Source organism: Phaethon lepturus, unplaced genomic scaffold, assembly GCF_000687285.1.
Source record: "Phaethon lepturus isolate BGI_N335 unplaced genomic scaffold, ASM68728v1 scaffold18259, whole genome shotgun sequence".
Classification (NCBI taxonomy): domain Eukaryota; kingdom Metazoa; phylum Chordata; class Aves; order Phaethontiformes; family Phaethontidae; genus Phaethon; species Phaethon lepturus.
In genome coordinates this window covers 1-19,559 of record NW_010565726.1, presented here as the reverse complement: position 1 = coordinate 19,559, position 19,559 = coordinate 1, and the positions used below count along the sequence as shown (strand labels likewise).

At 39.9% G+C, this 19,559-nt stretch overlaps 1 protein-coding gene across 1 annotated transcript; it reads right to left on the bottom strand.

Annotated features, from left to right (window-relative positions):
* Nucleotides 1-1,101: 1,101 nt before the first annotated feature.
* On the bottom strand, nt 1,102-19,230 carry CHAF1B (chromatin assembly factor 1, subunit B (p60)). The gene is made up of 13 exons (XM_010295274.1): nt 19,105-19,230; nt 15,115-15,247; nt 14,252-14,369; nt 12,608-12,711; nt 10,267-10,363; nt 8,481-8,565; nt 7,363-7,456; nt 6,672-6,741; nt 6,501-6,592; nt 4,853-5,015; nt 3,281-3,703; nt 1,687-1,778; nt 1,102-1,223 (listed from the first exon to the last, which is right to left on the bottom strand). The coding sequence occupies exons 1-13, from the start codon at nt 19,228-19,230 to the stop codon at nt 1,102-1,104; spliced, it is 1,719 nt and encodes a 572-aa protein (XP_010293576.1).
* Nucleotides 19,231-19,559: the final 329 nt, after the last annotated feature.

Here is a 19,559-nt window from a genome sequence, read left to right as displayed (position 1 = left end):
TATAGCTATGAGCTAGAATGACTATTCACATTTTAAGAATTATCTTACTTTTTAAAAATAAGTACATGATGTCAAAGAAAACTAAGTGGACAAGCTCAGCACACTGTGGCTGAGCATTCTACTTCCGGTAGCTAAGTCTGTCCACCATAGAAAACTGAGTATAGTGATTTTCAAATATTTTGATCTTCTTGTTTTCAAATTGTATGTCTTAGTTCAATTATATAGCAAGTATTAAATGCTAAAAAGCAATGAACTTTCACAAGTTTCATATACATTGGATTTATATTACAGTTTATTGGCTAAGGGATTTCAGATTTGGAAAAAGGAAAATGGGGAAACTTCTAATGTATACGCTCAAACCCTGCTGCCTCAGGAAAATCTCAAGTCTGCATTTTTTTTTGAGTTCCAAAACAGAACAATTAAGAACTTTCTTCTGCTCTTTAATGCTTATAACAGGACTTCAGAGGGTTTCTTCCTTTTGCCACCTTTTTTCTTGCAGTTACAAGTTCTGATTTCTGTTTCAGTCATAGCAGTCATATTGTATGCTGCTGCATTCAGAGCATGTGAACATCAGCTTCCATTCCACATGTACTGGTGAGTGTGAATTACTTTGCACATTGCTAAACACGTAAGCCAAGATGTCCGAATGATACTGGTTTTTTGGTCTTAAACCATACCAAATCATTATGAATGCATTTAAGTCCTTAGAAATTCTTTCTTTTGCCAGACAGGTTGCTGGAAGACGTAATAGTTTATAAACATCAGCTTAGGGACTCTGATGGAGACTCTTAGGTTACTGTATGGCTTTTCAATACCCAGATTTCCCTGATTTCCTTAAGGTGTGGCATTTCTTTAAGAATGCTGCCTTCAAGAAATAGAAATGCACTTAGAAGTCACTTCCCAACTATTTTGTCTTCTGCAAAGCTACATTCCTGAAACTCGTTGTCTTCTACCGCCAGCTTCTTTCTTCACAGCACTACGCCAAATATGCATATGTACTTCAGTCAGGAATTGAGCCTTTAACACTTGCGAAAAGAAATGCACTTTCAGATACAGCTACATTGCCTTCAGACTGTGTAGAGTCTAATAAAAGCTTAGTCTTTATTTGTTTGAATCGCAGCTGATTTGATCTTCAGCAGACGTAGGAAGAGACATTTCCTCAGTTCTAGGACGTTTAGATGCTGGGGGATTTTGGAGACTGTCATCAGATGGTAATGGCCCCTCTGAAACAGGCAGATAAGAAAATCATTTAAGTTAAGTAAAGCCAGATTAAGAAAGTAAATTGGTTTGCTGAATTCAGCAACAATTCAGCACTCTCAAAAGAAACTGGTTTCAGAGAGTCCAGCATCTTACACAATGATCTGCTGACAGTACAAAGGTCTTTAAAACCCACCAGTATGACCTGGAAGATGTTACATTCAGGTCAGCTAATGCACCCATTACCACAAAAAATGTAGTGATATATTGTCACACAAGCAGTTGCCCAAGAGCAACCGCAGTGAGAACGCATTTCATATTGGCAAAAGCACTTTTCAAAGACCAAGGCAATAAAGGAGCTTTAGAACCTGCAATTAAGTTTAGGTTTGTGCTTGATTCAAGACCTTTATAACTTAAAAAAGAAGTCTATAATGGAAAGAACTGATTGTCAAACGACTTTGCTGGATATTACTAGCCACAAAAGCTTACCATTTTCCTGCTCGGAGGAAGGAGGTATAGGAACCGTATCTGTATATGCAGAGGCTGGTCTATCTGGCTTAAGTGGAATCAAGTTTACTCTCCTTTAAAAGAGCAGAAACAGTTCAAATGCTTTTAAAGCCCCCATTTCCACAAGTATTTTATTTAAAGATTTACTTTAGATAGAACCAGTTAAATTTAGATGTAGGGTAGATATATTTTACTACGCTTTTTTCCTTCTTATGTTGAATTGAGCATTTTTTACAGAATTATTTTAAATACCACTATTCAGCTTTTTTACTAGAAAGTACTTTTGCATATGTGACACAATGCTGGATATTCACTTTCAGAGCATAGCAACTTGGTCAAATATTTTAAAATTAAGACTGGCTGCAAAGGCAAGGATTTTACCCTGTTTCTTGGTACCTGGTAAGGCTTCCAGTTACCTCTGCTAGCCCTGTCCATGTTAACGCTTTAGATTCATAAAACTCTAGGGAATTCTTTTGCCCACTAAGGTCCACTAACAATTAGTGTAAGGGGGGGAAAAAAAGAAAGGAAAAAAAGGCCTTTTCTTTATGTCACATTTTCTGTTTTCTTCTGCTAAATCTCTTCTGGTTGGCATGTAAGCACGAGAGTGGTGGAGGATTAACTAAACCATTAAAAAACAACCTTACATGCAGCACCATACTACAAGATGACACTGATGGAATAATTATGATAGGATTCAATATAGTTTATCTCTCTCAAAAAAATTAATTAACTCCATCAGTCACTCTACTGCCCTCCAGACAAAAGTCACCTTCAACTACCTACAACCCTCTGACTTGTTCGTTCCAGTAGAGATAAACATCCGTGTGTAGAAAGCCATCATCCTGAAACAAACTTGTCCAAGATTTTTCTTTGTGATTGTTCATGAAATCCAGAATCCTGCCTTCTTGTTCACCACTTCCTCCCTAGCCACCTACATTAAAGCATTCCTATGAGAAATTCTAATAAACTCCTTTAATTATAAAGTGGCTTTGTTTTGCTGACAAGGTCAAGATCTCTGTTTGCATGACTGTCTCCCTATTGCTGCACGCCAGCTCAAGATAGTATGTTGCAGGCTGTGTGACCATCAATACATGGATTACGGGCAATTTCTGAAGACATCTAGATCTTAGGAAATAACCTTAATCAATGCATTAAGTCCCACACCCGTGACTGTGCACACTGAGGGTCTCTCTAGACTCGTACTCTTTACTTCTTAAAATATTTGTCAGAAGGGACTTTAAATAGTCCTTGTCAGCTGAAGGCTTCAGGTACTGTTTGTGTACAGAAAATGGGACCTGAAGACATACACCTTTTGCTGCCATATGGACAAGGTGTACCGGTCAGGTTAGCTTTGCTACTGCCTCACATTTCAGACAGAAATATAAAAGCTGTACATTCAGAAGTCAGGAGACATTTTGACCTTTTGACATTTTGACAAAAGTTCCATGTCAAAACAGCTACCACCATGACACAGGGCTAGGAATTTATGTCTAAACCTCAACCCTTTAAATGTAGCACAAGCACAGCTTGTCTTGGCCTTCATATTTATGACTGGAAACAGCAATATAAATCTCACCTTGGCGTCTTGCTCCATGCTTGTAAAGTGTTGAGAGTAATCCTCCTGGGCTGGTTTACTTTAGTGCTCTGGCTGGCTGGCTGGCTGATTTTCCTCTCATCTGGGGATGAGACTGGAACATTTCTTAGGCCAACAGATGTGGAAGGCAAGTCCTTACCAGCAGCTGTGGGTGTTTTTGGTTGCAGAGTTGGAGTGCTGGGATCAGTGACCCTGCTGGGAGGAGTACCCTCTGTCAGTCTAGAGCCTGGGGAAATGACTTTGTGTGACTGGCTCTTTTTCACTTTCTTCTCAGTTGCACCAGAAGTCCTGACATTTATCTGTGGCTTCTCCTTCAGTGGTATTCCCAGTTCACCCTTCTCAAAGGTAACAAATGAACAGTATCCATCCGTGGAAGAAATAGCAAGAAAGGCTCCATCGCTGGACCTATTTGTAAGTTTTTTTCCATTAAGAGTAAAGGTCAGAACTTTTCTTCAACCCTTATTCCCCATCTATAACACACACTGTACCTGTCTTTTCCTCTTCCCTTCCCCAAGTACATGTACATTTAAATAAAACTTCAGTCAAGTGACAGCCATCCAATTCAAATGAACAAAAGATCTTCAATTCTGGCCTTTGCATCTGATTTAATCCCTCTGGTGTCATCTGTGATCACCTGTAATATGCTGCTGCCAGCACCTGCATGCACTTGAGCTGGCACAAAGTATGGTTCAACTGCAGGTACACAAATCTTCGCTCACAGTTTCTGAAATATTGCTGCTCTCCTCATTCAGACCAGCAGAGCAGTTCAAGCTCCTTGGCTGTGCTCCTTGTGCTAAGTAGAGGCAATGCACAGAATCACCGTGGTGCTCACCTGAACAGGGTCTTCACACTCATTTCACCAGATAATGTCTATCACTGATTAAAACCATTTGATTTTCTACTCTCTCCCACTCCCCTTCTCCTGGCACACAATGGTTTTCACAGTGTCTGAGCATCAATTATAACCTGAAAAAGATGCCTCCAAGTGGTCCTCAGCTTAGAGGAAGAAAGGCTAAAAAGGCATGAGAGAAGCAGCCTTGTCTAGCAGAGAGGTGTATCCTGATTTCAAGGCTTGGGTTCAATTTGCAGCTCCAGTTCTGACTCCCCACATCAAGTCAGATAAATTACTTTGTCCCATACATGAAGAACCACTAAGCAGAACTCTGCAGATAAAGCAGAATTTGGCCAGGATACAGACACCTGAGCTGAGAGAGATGACCTCCAAAGCCTCCGAATAACTTCATTATTACTAGTTACGCTGCTCGAACAATGAGCACTTCTCATGGGTACCCAGGACATTAGCTTCCATTAAAATGTCCATCTGCTTGTCCTTGGGGTGCTTGCACCTTGTTTCCCAACTGATAAAAGAACCATAATTCTCCAGTTTACAGGGCAAGAAAGAGGCATCTTGCTGTTCAGACACTGCGATGACAGTGACCATGTGTATCATAAACAAAACATAAAAATAAAGCAAGAGTCAAGACATGCAGAACTTCAACATGTAAAAAGGACACTTCCATCACAACAAATCTTAACAATATAACAATTACCTACCATGAAATGTCACTCAGGGTGTGATAATGTATGTTAGAAACGTAACCAAAGGGGAAGAACTGCTCAGTATCATAAAAAAGCACAGAGTCTTCTGAAGCAACAGCAAACACCAATCGATACGGCAGATTAAATAGAGCAGGAGCTGATTTCTGACTGATTTCATCTAGAATGCAAAGAAATTAACACATTCAGAATTCTTTCTTGTATTCATTGCAAAGTAGTAACTGCACTAGCTTAGTCATGAATCTAAATAAAAATTTCACTATTAATCAGTATCAAGACAATGGCTGAGTAGACAGCACTTCTATAAAATGTGAAATTTAATGTCACACACTAATGTTTCTGTTGCCTGAAGTTTGCCCTCTACTGTCTTAGCTTAAGACAGAGAAATTGGCAGAAGTTTTGTGCATCTGGATCACTATTATTTTGTTTTATAAAGATTGTAAAATTTTTTCAACTGAAACTTTTCAGCACGTTCATATGCACTTTAGTATAAAAGTCCGAACACCCCCCCCCCCATTAGGATACAGTGTAAATCAAGGTCACAATAAATTTCTGTATATTTGTATTCAGTATTTGACGATTCAGTCAAAACAATGGATTTAGCTCTATTTGCATTATCTTGGGTTCAGCTCCTAGCTAGTCTTTTCATTGCAACATTAGTTCTTCGTAAGGCCAAATTATTCCAACTTCCATTGGAAGCAGAGTGCTATCTAGCTGCTTTCAGAAATTCCTAGTATATAGAGCTCCTGTTCTGTTCTGTGATGATTATGGAAGCTATACACTAAACCAGACAGGCCATTAACATTATGTAAGGTACTCAAATCTCTAGATTTCTAGACTACCACAGACTTTCACTTTTCTGGGTGTATGTTGCAGAAACTAAACACTGTTTAAAGGAGCTACAGAGACCAACAGCAGACACTCACCTCCTTACTTTGTAATATACCATTACAGTGGATTTAAAGATTATGATGAAAATACAGACACAGTAACAGGTAATCTCTAAATCCCGCAAGGAATACTATAAATTGACCCTCTAAAGAAAGGAGCAAAGCTCTGCCTTTTCACCAGAGTAAGACCAGTCTTGTTACAATATAAACACACCTGGACCCACTGGTTTCACAATAAGGCTGGGTTTTAATCTCCAGGTAAGTTCTCATGCAACTTCATACAATTCTTTCCCGAGCTCAGAACTCCTGTTCTGGCCAGTAACACCAGCACTGCTTCAGGACTGGCCTCCTTGAATAAACATCAATGGTTGTTGCAAACTATACCAACTCTCTGGTGCTTCTGTGATGTGGGTAGTTGAGACTAACACAAAATATTTCACTGTGTCACTCCTTTAGTGCTCAGCCAAGTTATTTACTTTTACTCACACAAAATGTTTAAAAGTTAAAGAAAAATATTAAACAGTGTTTCTGTAGCCTAAGAGGCCAAGTAAGAACATTTATCCCCTATATCAAAAGCTACTCACAAGGTACTTAAGGTGAATTCAGGGTCTTAGAATCAGGAAACAGCTTCTAAGATGTGGTACAACACTATCTTAATGGAATGTTAAAAGGCTGGGGCAGAGAATAGCAAATAGCCACGTTGACCTTTTCACATATTTGCTGTAAAATCATACTCCCTAAAGGATTTACAGTACCTTTATTAAATGCGTGTCTCAATTCAAAGTAGACCGGGCAGCAGCGAACAGCAAGAGTTGCCTTTCCAGGACATGGCAGGTGACCCACGGGCCTTTTATAAAGAATCAGTATTTCAAAAAAACAGCATTTTTTTTTAAATAAAAAGATATTTTGATCTTATTAAACTCTACCTTTTAAGATTGTTTCTGGAGAAAACATATGTGGTGTTTGTTACATTTTCTCCTGATTCAACACAGCCAGCTGCAAAAATAAAGGTTAAAACATTACTCATCAACTCAAAAAGGTACTAAGTGCACACTTTATGTCCATAAACATTCTATTTCTCAGGAATTAGGCTTGTCAGGTGGGCAAGAGCTGTGCAATCTGAACACAACTTAAAAAGGCATCCCAAATATTTATTTAGGGCTGGTTTTGTTTCCCTTATATACCTCCCCCACAAAGCTGCTTTTTGATGTTGCCAGACATCTCCAAAAGCAGTGCTTATAAGGGCAAACTGATCCCCTTCTTGCCATGTTATTTTTACTATGACTGCAGAATGTTCTTAAGGAAGGATACAGAGACCAGTCAAAAGAAACCACTCATTATTCTTCATTTCTATTTAGATAAAGCTGTATTGTTGCAATTTACATGTTTCAGTTCAGAAAAATGCCATAAATGTATTTTTATCACAGGAGAAAGTTGATGTTCTGGACTGCTAACAGCAGAGTATTGTGGGGTCTCTATTTTCTTCACTAGGAAGAATGAGGAATGGCATAATTAAGATAAATAAGCACCCCCTAGCAGTTTGAAAGCAATCTTGATTCACATTCAAACTAGAGTACAATAAATACAATGTAAGTTATAGTGCACGTTCTCACATACCTGGAGTGAGTAAATAGGAGCCATCAGGAGTAAAACTGAGCCTGCGGAAAAATGACTTCATGCTGTCATCATGAAACATCCGATAGCTCCTAGCCTGTAACATTGAAAATATGATTGTGTAAAATGCCAAGAACGTGTCAGCTGGAATTCAAGAAAAACTGTCCAGTTGTACAATCCAACCTGACAGAACTTTTTAAATAAAAGATAAATGTTTTAAAAACCACAGCTCCTTCGATCTCACCCTCTGCTGTGCTATAAATTCTTCACAGCTAAGAAAAATAGTCCTTGATTCCTCTTCAGCTACTAATCAAAACACTCCAAGAGCAGTCACATTAGACCAGTAATCAAAAAATAGTAATAACCTGGAGAACATTATTTAACAGTCAACATAAAAGCCTGTTCCTTAGGCATTTAATTTTAACTCTAGTGTTAAAGGCATAAAGAGAACTTCTATAATGGCAGAACACCCTCTCTCAAGCCTGTTCTCTATAAAACCATTACAAATGTTTTCAAAAAAAAAAAAAAAAAGAAAAGGAATAGAAGGAATTAAAAAGCTTATAGCCAGCTTGGAGGTGTTATTTTAGTATCCCTTAGAACCGTTTGCGGAAAAAAGCTCTTTGTTTTCCCTCTTAGGGTTAGAGAGAATTTACTAGATTTTCACTAATTCATATTTTTCCTATTTTCAGATAGAAATCAGACTAGCTTTTTGAAAATTTCAGGCTGCTGAAATTATGAATGCTTAAAGTATTATTGTTGTGTATTATCCATTAATAAACTTACAGCTACTGACAGACTTGTTTAAAGTTTTTCCTATTAAGAATTTACTATGCACACTATTTTTTCCACACTATTTTTAACAGTTACAACCAAAGACACTGTGTTACTACTTCAATCAGCTGAACTTGCAAGTGTTCTTTCTTAGTCATTTCTGTAATGTTCAAGGAAACCCGAAGCAGTCTCTATTTATGAAATGCAAAGGTGAGAGAGAGACAAAAACATCTGATATACAGATTGCTTGAATGGAAAATATTTGCCCCTTTGGCTTCATAGAATGGAACAACTCATATAAAATAGCACCCAGTGCATTCTCCAGTACCATTAGTAGCAGAACAATGTACCTCTCCTTCAGCTCCTGATCCAGATGGCATCTTGGTAACATTGAATGCTACACGCTTGGTTTGCGTGTTGTACACCCGCAGGACCCTACGAGGTGGAGAGCACAGTTAGCTACGAACAGCTTGCTTTCGCCCCAGGTTTCACACAGTGCTACAGCACCTCACTTCCCAGTCAGGGCTGCCAAATATAAACGACAATCACACATTAATTGTAACTCTGTTCATGAGACACCACCAGATGGATTTTGATAGCTAAATAACCAAGGAATCACTGACAATTATTTGTCTCAATAAGGTTTGCGAAGTACCAGCATATGCATTTGTGGAGGAGTGAGGGAATTGGTGGACAGTGAATGGCCACGCCATTCCTACCTGTGCTATAGTAGCCAGTATGTTCCTGTGGAGTGGGAACTCACCTCAAAGACAACTGGCTACATCTCTATGCTTCAGTTTCCTTTGAAATAAATGAAAACTGGAGTATGTTCCCCTGCCTGCCCTGACAGGCCTGACTTGCTAAAACAGCAGGTAGCCTAAGCAAACCCAACTGCTCATCCCACCACCCCTTCCTTTCTTGCCAGCTCTGACCTTCACCGAGTTATGTTGGTTTGTTAGGCTGGCAGAAAACCAACCTAACACAAAAACCAGATAGCTTTCTGCTGATTTAGTGTGCTGAAACAGCTCCACAAAGATTCCTGGACAGAGCTAGGAAGAGAACGGAGAAGGCGAGGCTGTGGCAGACAGCTTGAGACAGCTGTGGAACTACTGGCTCTGGATATCATAACAGCTAAGCTGGTCTGCCAAAAGGGGGAAGAGGTCTCCCCATCCTGGGCTGTGGAGTGCCCAGTCCTGGCAACTGGCCCGGCTGCTGTTAGACTCCTGCTGCGCTGATGCTGTTCACTAACCTTGTAGAAAAGGTTGAACTAACCCCTGAAAGCTGAGGGGGGTCGGAGATTTCCCCTCTTCAGGTTAATTCATGCCCTTGCTTGCAACTTCACTCTAAGAAAAACTTGTGCATCATTCTATTACTTGAGTTTCGCTGCTGTTCATTTTAATAAAGGCACACAATTCTCACATAACGGATTATCAGAAGACAGAGGCTCATAATGACCTGGTCACCATTAACTTACCATTTTTCTGAGCCTATTGCAAATCTTAAATCAAAACTACTTTTCCACTATTACAGCAATTTTCTTTGCAGCGGGTGCCAGATGACATGCATTTATTAGCCAGCTGCGAACCCCTTCAGAGCAGCACACATGCCCTAAACAGTTTAAGCCTAACTCAAAGTTCTGACAAGGGCCAAGTTTATGAAGTGTGTGTTTTGCTTTCCCAATGACATCACTTACAAAACTGTTGGTGACGGAGGGAGCAAGAGGCAAAAAGAAAGATATCAGTGGAAAAACATTTTTAACTGATTTCTTAACCTTTTTATAGCTTTCTGTAAAATGACAAGGATGAACTTCTTAGCTCATTAACCACCAGAGAATGCAGCACTCTTAAGATTTATTTGGTATCTCTAATAACCAATATCATGAAAACTTTTTTCCTGAAAAAATTTCTACAGAAGTTTACGTAAACTTATTTGCTGCTTAGACTGGACACTCAGACTTCAGGAATCATTTACCACAAGCAAAAGATTAACTAAAGTATCATTTTAGTTTCACATCAACCTTCTTACAGAACAATCTGAATAAAATTAAAAGTCACATTTATCCCATCCCCACTTGCTTTTAATTCATCCTCAAGTAAGAAAGAGCACTAAGGCAAAACACTTAGACCAACAGCTCACCTATCACAACTCAGAGTTGCAATGTACTGGGCTAGAGGATCCCAGGTTATTCCTTGGACATAACTCTTGTGTTCATTTAATATTGAAACCTTCTGTCCTGAAATTACAAACAATTTCCAGATTCTAAATTCAAATGTATTTTAAAACATTTCTTCATTTCAGAAATAAAACAAGACAAAACATTTCAAAATAATTTTTTAAGCACACAAACTGTTAACTTGATGGTACTTGACAAGAATATTGGAAACAGTTGCTTTATTTCTAGAATCTTCACAAGTACAGTAAATTGTGACATGCCCATTCAAGGCTTGTTCCCTACAAATTAATTCAGATAAGCAGCTTGGCTTAGGCATTAAACATGCAAGATGAGTATATTTCAAAACCTTAAGTATTTCAAAACCTTTGTGATTTAGAAAAATTTCAGCCAGTCTAGCTGTTCAACAGCTAACTGAATTTGGCTGAACACTGAGCCAGAAATTCCAGCATTAAAACGTAACTTCATCTGAGGCTAGATAGCCTGGCTCTCCTATCTAGGGCTGTATAAACTCACCTACTCTGCTGAGCAGGCAGTGGAAAAAATACACTACACACATGCTGACACACATGGGCAGCCTTCAGAAACAATTCTACCGCAGTGCTAACTCACGTTCTTCCACAGCTTACTCTGTCATGAAGATATCTCAAAGGCATCAGCTCTCTGACCCCACTGGTGTTCCACAGTTGAACATCTCAGATCCAAAGCATCGTGATGAGGTAAAGTTACAGATAACCTCATGAAATACTATGTTTTGAATACTAGGGACATGTTTGGTTGTTTTTTTTTTCCTGTTAGTATAGTGTTGCTTTATTGCAAAGAAATATTGTAAGCTGACAAGTTTCAAAGACAATAGCTTTTCAAAAAGATGACACAAATAGAGTTGAGGACATGCTGCATAATACCAAAAGCCCTTCTGTTGCAGTATTCTGTCTCAGACGGTGGAAAACAACAAATGCCAGAGTATAAGAACAGACCAAACACCTAATGGTATTTCTATGGGATACCTTATAAGCTGCCAACAGTTTGTACCTCAAAGACTTCTTAAGCAAGTGATGCTCTCTTTGTACTGAACATCCCTATGGATTTTTACTATTAATTTTCTTCTGGCCATTTTTTTTTTTTTAAACACCATGCAAGCTTTTAACCTGGGTATTTCTGGAAGCTATCCTTGATACTCTTTCCTTCAATGTACCTACAACTTCAATCACAAAACCTACATTTTCCAGTAGTGGCTTCTTACTCCAAACTTGCTAGCTGTCTCTCTGCCTAAAGACAAAATGCCCTCCCTGGCATTAATTGCATGCTAAAAGCAAGCAGTGAGAATGGAAGACATTACATCTAAGTAACATATCAGCTTAAGAGGCCATCCAGGTTTTTTTAGCAATAATTCTAATAGATAAGTCCCTTCAAAGTTGTTACGAACAGTCCGAGATGCAAGAGACATTTGGCCACAGTGTGCCTTCACATACTTATGCTCTGAGCACACGTACTCTTAATTGAACATTCATGTACGTATGGCAAAGACTTTTGGAAAGGAGAGAGATTAAGCACCCAAACCAAGAACATGAAAAATGCCAGCAGCAGAACATTTGTATTTTCATGTATGCGTGCACTGAAAAACTAACCCGTATTCTACTTTGTTTTTCTTAATTAGACACTAAATATTAGAAATGTGAGACAAAGGGTTAACTTTAGAGCAAGTTAAGTATTTCCACGTTAAATTATAAAAGTGAAAGTAATGGCTACACTGCTAATACAAAACATCAAGCCATTGTAAAGCAACCTAACCTATCTGGGTACTACCAGAACTTCTATAGACAGGCCTTTCTTGGAGAATACAAGCAATCCCACTGCAGTGGGATGAGCATGAACAGAAGTGTTTTGCTGAAAGGAACCTAAAAAAAGTGTTCCATCTTGCAAAACAGAGCCTGCATCCTATGCCTGCTTCCCATTCTTGACCTAGGTAGTTAGTTACCCGATGCCAGTCAAGTTTTGTTTGTTTGTTGGGGCATGGGGTGGAGTAAGTAATACACAAGATGCTTGTGTAGGAGGTTTGGGGCGGGGGGGGGCAGGGTTTGGATGATGTTTACTTCCTGAACACTCCAAGGTGAAGATATTACTTAAGTGTAAATTTTGCTGGCCTGAGGGTATCTTTATATGCTGGGCTATCTGCCTCACAATCCCAGAGCTCTAGCAATTAAGTGGACTGCTCTCTCACAAAAAAGATGCTTTCAACTCTTTTGGTAAATACCATGAGACATTTCCATCAGGACTGGAGCCACAAATGACAAACGTAGCATTTACCTTTATTGACATCCCACATTATAGCTGTATTATCTACAGAAGCAGATGCCATGTAATTTCCATCTGAGGTCCAACAAATATCATACACATCTTCTAAGTGGCCTCTAAAAAACAGAAGAGAAGAAACCAATTATTAATTTAAAATTTAACAGCTGCTTGTAAACATGAGTTTTGTGCATGTTTAGGTTAAAAAAAAAAAAGCAGAGGCAAATAAAGTACCACTGAAGTAAAACAAACAGCATGACTTTCAGCTTTTAAAAAAACTTCCACATTCAGAAGGTGGTGGAACATTTTAAAAAAAGCACATCATACTTCCAATTCAAAATAAGCCTGCCTTTTCTACAGGTCTTTTTTCACAGACAATGAAAACTCTGCATTTGAAGTCATTTATGAATTTGTACCTAGAGAACTGCAAATGAACACTTCTATGATTTGCACAAACAGAAAATAAAACACTACACCTAAGCGATTAGGAAGTGTCACGATTCAAGAGAATTTCCTGCATATTTATGGGTTTCATAAAAGCAGTAAACAAACGTGCATACTCAGCTGAACCACATGAAACACAGAAAATTAAGTATGATTTAGATACAGTTGAACAAACATTGCAAGATACTCATAACCACCTAGAAGGGCTCCACCAAAAACAAACTGTATTGCTTCTTGTTTGAAGACTTATCATACAGCATGGTAAATTTAATAATAAATATTTGCAACACCAAATTTAGGGAAGGGGGACTGAGTTTGTTTGCTTTGAGAGATTAACTCTAATGTTCCTAAAGGATCATGCTGGTTCTCCATGCAATTCCACTAGCAGTTTTGAAACTGTTCTCAGATAAACCTCAGCAGTTGCAAGGAATTATCAGTTACGGATAGCAGTTACTTATTTTTTGTAAATGTGTAAATTCTTAGTGATTTTATCAGTATAGACAGATAGAGATCAAAACTTCTAACATGCTACACAGAAAGGCAGAATTATACATATTGCACATCCAAAATGCACTTCAGAGTCCAGAACCACTGATTTCTTTCAGACTTCAGCTGAGAATGAGAACAGAACACAGTTGTATTCCAACTGCCAGCAGTGGTTTGATGCCTTAGCCACTATCAGCTAATACTCACTTAGTCTTAGCAGGCACGCACGATGTGTATATTTTGATAAGCATTGTACACTTGAAACAAAAGCTGTGTAATTCAGTAGATTTTCAACTATTAAAACGAACTAGTTGAAAAAGATTGGTCACAGCTACCATCTGTCAAAACTGCATGAATCATTTAATCTACTGATGCTTTTTGCTTTAATAACCATCAAAATTTCCACTACAATGCTAGTAAATAAAGCTTCACTTTTACTTTATATATCTCTGTGCTAAGCTTTAAGTGGCTGCAAAACTCAGGAACCAATTTCAGAGTACATCAGTTATGTCACATAAATGCCTAATCTTCTGCCTTAACAGAAGTTGTAGGTTGGCACTGTATAAAAAGAAAAGTTAAAGACAATAAAAGAATGAATATTAGAGCAAGCAAATTTTACAGAGCAATGCAGTTCAACATACACTGAACAGAAGACTGTACTAGATGATAAAAGCCACGGGGGAATGAAATGCACTGAACAGAAAACAAACTCATCAAATATTAAGCTACCTTAAAGTTTTAACAACTGTCCAGTTCTCCTTGTTGAGCTGAGCTTCATCTTCATCTTGAAAAACTAATGGTTCTGATTCTTTGCTATCATTCAGCTTCCACAATAAAATAACAGCATCTGTGAAAGAAATAATAGAAAGCTTCCTTCTCTCCTGCTCTCTGTTTTCCTGCTCACGTTACATTTAATTCAACATTATAATTATCTCACTTAAGACACATGGAAAGCAGTTCTTATCTTGTGGTCAGGAAGAGTAGGTGCTAGACTGCTTTAGCCTCTAGCCTGAGCTACTGATTTGAATCAATGTCCGTCTTTTAAAATTATTTAATTATCTACTAAAAAAGAATATTAAGATTCCCAGGTGTAAGATGAGAGCTAAGTGCTTAGCCTTCAATCTGCTTTTGACTAGGGCTGGCTATGGTTCTGCACTTCGGGCTTTTGAAAATCTTCCACTGAGACAGGTCACGCTCGGCTCAGTCTCATGGAGCACAGGCCTATCTAATGCTGTCCTTACCATGACTGAAGAACCCACGTGGCCCTGGACAGACAGGCCTAAATTTACAAATTCTGCCACAGCTTCCCAGTATGACACTAGGTAACCCATTCAACCTCCCCAAGTGGAAAATGGGAATAGTAATTATTTTATATCTAGAAAACAGAGCCTCTCAGACACACAGACAATGAGAAGTTGTTACTTAGGAACTGCAGGACATACATTTACTAATTACAATCAGAGGGCATATGTGAGTCTAAAGCTGGAAGTGTGAAAGGGGTACGAACAAGTTCCCGTACTCTTTTTTTTTTTCCCCCCTTCACTCACCAGATGCATAAACATAGCTTCTTTATATTATGCATTATTACTCACCATCTCCTCCAGATGCTAGGATCTCACCACTTGGAGAGAAGCGCACAACATTTACTGCTTTGGTATGGCGGGCGAGGTTGGACAAGAATTCCACAATTGCTTTTCCATCTGGTCCTTTTTCCACTTTCCATATCTAGTTACAAAAGCATTACAGGCAGTTTTCAGCAACAAGATGTAGCATATAAGCACCATTTCAGTAATCCACAATTTAATCTTTGGGCAGTCATTCTGAACTTATTATCTGAAAATTTCAGAGCTAAAGCTGCAGTTGCACCACAAATTTTCCCTCTGCGGGCTACAGCTGCGTACTGGGTTTATGTGGCAAGGCTTTTGGTAGCTGGGGGAGGCTTCAAGGGTGGCTTCTGTGGGAAGACATTAGAAGCTGTCCCCATGTCAGGCAGAGCCAGTTCCAGCTGGCTTTAATACTGTGCCACTGCTGGCCAAAGCTTGGCCCATCAGTGAGGCTGGTGGTGCCTCTGTGGTAACATATTTAAGAAAGGGTGCAAAACACTGTATAGCAGCTGTGAGAAAGAGAGTAAGAAAAATGTGAAACATCCCCGCAGACACCAAGATCAGTGAAGAAGGAGGAGCAGGAGGTGCTTCAGATACTGGAGCAGAGGATTCCCTGCAGCCTGTGGAGAAGACCATGGTGAGGAAGGCTGTGCCCCTGCAGCCCATGGAGCTCCACAGTGGAGCAGATCTCTACCTGCAGCCTGGGGAGGACCCCATGCTGGAGCAGGTGGATGCCCGAAGAAGGCTGTGACCCCATGGGAAGCCCGTGCCAGGCTCCTGGCAGGACCTGTGTACCCATGGAGAGAGGAGCCCAGGCTGGAGCAGGTTTGCTGGCAGGACTTGTGACTCTGCGGGGGACCCAGGCTGGAGTCGCCTGTTCCTGAAGGACGGCACCCCATGGGAAGGACCTGTGTTGGAGACGTTTGTGAAAGACTGCCTCCTGTGAGAGGGACCCCACGCTGCAGCAGGGGAAGAGTGTGAGGAGGAAGAAGTGGCAGAGACAAAGTGTAATGAACTGACCACAGCCCCCATTCCCCATCCCGCTGCGCTGCTTGTGGGGAGGGGGTAGAAAAGGCAGGAGTGAAGCTGAGCCTAGGAAGAAGGGAGGGGTGGAGGGAAGGTGTTTTTAGTTTTCTTCTTATTTCTCACTATCCTACTTTAATTTATTGCCAATTAGTAATAATGATTTCCCTAAGTTGAGTTTGTTTTGCCCGTGGCAATAATTAGTAAGTGATTTCCCTGTCCTTATCTTGACCCATGAGCTTTTTCTCATGAGCTATTTTCTCCCCATCCTGTTAAGGAGGGGGAGCGATAGAGTGGCTTGGCGGGCACCTGGTGGCCAGCCAAGGTCAACTCACCACAAGCTGTATTTATACTGCAGTGTTTTTTGTCTGATGAAACATATTACTGAGTATTTCCAACAAATTAAGAAACCCAACCAAACACATGCCATCATTCTCTCTTCATTCATTGACAATCTCTAGCTTCAAGGGTATTTGACAAGCCTATAAATACCATGATTCAATAGTATGGAATTACAGTATCTTGTTAACAAATCCATCAACGACAAATAGTAACAGTCTGAAAAAAACCCTGATTATTACAGGAGAAAAAAAACAGTATTAGCTCTCTTTAGAAGTCTGAGCAAGTTGAAGAGTTTTGCAATATACCCTGAAGGTAAATGGATTTACTGGTTTCAAACAGATTATTTGAGCAAGAATTAAAATAATACCGGTTCCCCACTGATCATAACCACAGCATTAAGACAACTGCATGATGTGGACATTTTTCCAGGAATGCTGGCTTAAGGAATTCCTGATCCCACTTGTTCTTGATTTTGCTGGGCATAGTCACACCACTCCTACTGCTCTACTTGTGAACTAATTCAGCAATGAGAGTGACACTGTTATGTCCCTATATCGTGGGACTAACACCACCGATAGCTAAATCCCATGAGGTGTTTCAAATAAATCTGCCCTTGGATGTAATTCAGTTCAGAAAAAAAAAACCCCAAACCAGCAACCAGGTCTTGATACAAATACAGCAAACAATGAAGCAAGCAGCCTGAATAAAGACCTCTGTAATTTTGCCTGCTTTCCCTCCTTATGCAACAGTCCTCCGAAAGAAGACATAGCAGTAGCATCTTTTATGTTAAAGAACACTGAAAATTTTCTGGCCCTAAAACATGTATATTTATAAATATGACTTAAATATATATTCAGTAACCTACACATACAGCCAAACCCCCTGAAATTCATACACTGTCAGGTAAGAGGTCAATTTGCCAGTGACGAAGGGAAAAGTTTTGGCTGCAGTTACTGGAGTTAAACCCTAATTTTTAATGACATTTATCATCTCCAAAAGAAAGAGGCATTCCAATCGTGCACATATCACAGCAGTTTACCATTCATAATAATTTGCTAATAAATACATTAACAAATATAGGCATATTCCACAAAATTCTGCATTGAGAACCCTGAGGAACAAATCTGGATCCAATCCAGGCATTCCAAATTCTAAGTATAGATCTGATCTTTATATTAGCAAATTCTCTGCTAAAAGAGAGCATTTCCCTATTTGGAAAAAAATGCAGCAGCAATACAATAGAAAACCTCATTCTTTGTCTGTGTCTATTCCACATGTAATGAGACCTTATGACAATATTTTTAATTTCTTCTTCAAATATATCAGATGATGAAAGCCTGACAGAACACGAGGAGGCCCAAAAGATAATTAAAATGTAAAATTACCATGCAAAGACAGATAAATAGACAGACAGACAAATACACATAGCAGAAAACCTACAGGAATTCTTTGCATTGGAGTTCATTACTAAGGAGCACAGGGAGGGTCCCAAGTTGGAACCCTTCTTTATTGCAGGATGAGTTTGAGGAACTGTCTCAAATTGAAAGGTTAGCAGTAGAGATTTTAGTAAACAAACAAAACCAATGTTTTACAGGAAATCACCACGCCCAGATACCACAGCAACCTACAGGAACTCAAACATGAAAGGAACAGCCCAGCAATGATAGGTAACCTACTCTGTTTCATTCTCAGCTCCAAAAAACACAGCAAACGTGTCAGTTTTTTAGAAGAGCTCTAAGGGTGACCCAGAAAAACTCCAGCCGCTATGTCTACCTTCCATACAAAGAAGCTGTTAATAGAAAAATAAATTAAAAAATCGAGTCAATGTACTTCTCTGCAAAGGAAATTATGCCTCACTTGTCCACCAACTTTAAGGAGTTGACTAACATGCAGATAAAAAGAATGTGGTTCCCCCAATGCACTCAGTTTCCCAAAGCTTTCCAACTAGGGCTAAGGCTTTTAGAGAAACCAAGAGATCACTGAACAAAGGGGACAGTCCTCACATGCATTAAGAATCTGGCAGACAGTTAAACAATTGCCCGGTTTTGCAAAGGTGAGTCTCGCAGACCCATGTTTTGGGGCTTGTGCTATTCAAGGTTTTCCTAAGTGGTTCTCAAAAGTATGAACAACAGAATAATTGTTGTTCAGTTGTACTGCTAACACCAGTACACAGCTACTTAGGAGAGTTGCATGTGAAGCTGAGTGAAAAGGGCTCTAGAAAGGTCTCACACTGCTGACTACTTATAAAATGGCAGATAAAATTCAATTTTGGTGAACGTTTTGTTTCTCACTAACCCACAAGACTGCGCCCTAGGTTAGCATTTACTACTCAGGAATATCACCCAGCAGTCAATGCAGGTAATTTTCTAAAAATAACGGTCCAACACTCAGCAGCAGTTAAGGACAGCACGCAGGGGCAATAGTCATTCTGTATGTAGCCGTACAATCTCATACTCTTTCCCCACCCCATCCACCACCGGTGTCACATCCCGGCCAATAATCTCATACCTGGGATAACAAGCTCTGCACATGCCGCAAACCCAACCTCGGATAACAAGCCGTTTCATGCTCTGCACATGCTGTGAACCCAAACCAAACAGGTTTGAACCTCACCCGAACAGCTGTGTCCACACCGGCTGAGGCCAGTCGATTGATCTTCCCATCGGCTCCACGCTGGAAGTCCAAGCTGTAAACGGGCTCCTTGTTATGCCATGCTATTTCACAGGTGATGACCTTCATCTTTGCTGAGGGAAACAGAGCAAACACCAGATAAATTCTTCTTTCTTATGGCTAAGGCAATCAAAGTTAGTGCAGCTTTTGCAAGCACGGCAGACAGATCCCGTAACGGTTTCACTGCAGAAACTGAGGGAAGGTGGCTTAAGGAAGGCCGTTCTTAAGTACTAGGATTTATTGCGGCTGAAGTTACAGCCTGGGCACTGCAGGAGAAGGGCAGTAACGCCACGCCTCCCAGGGGAATTATAACGGTGGCGACACCCAGCGCCGGGCGGGCTTGCAATGAACGGCAAGCCCCGGGGGCAGCTCCCGGCGGGTGCCTGCCCGCCCCCGGC

Bases quoted from the DNA above. Each gene is read 5' to 3' on its own strand.
- CHAF1B (XM_010295274.1), bottom strand. From the start codon at position 19,230: ATGAAGGTCATCACCTGTGAAATAGCATGGCATAACAAGGAGCCCGTT. The intron at 6,742-7,362 runs GTATGTGAGAAC...TTATTTTTGCAG, and splicing joins CTCCTATTTACTCACTCCAG to CTGGCTGTGTTGAATCAGGA. The intron at 1,224-1,686 runs GTAAGCTTTTGT...TGCCTGTTTCAG, and splicing joins TTCCTCCGAGCAGGAAAATG to AGGGGCCATTACCATCTGAT.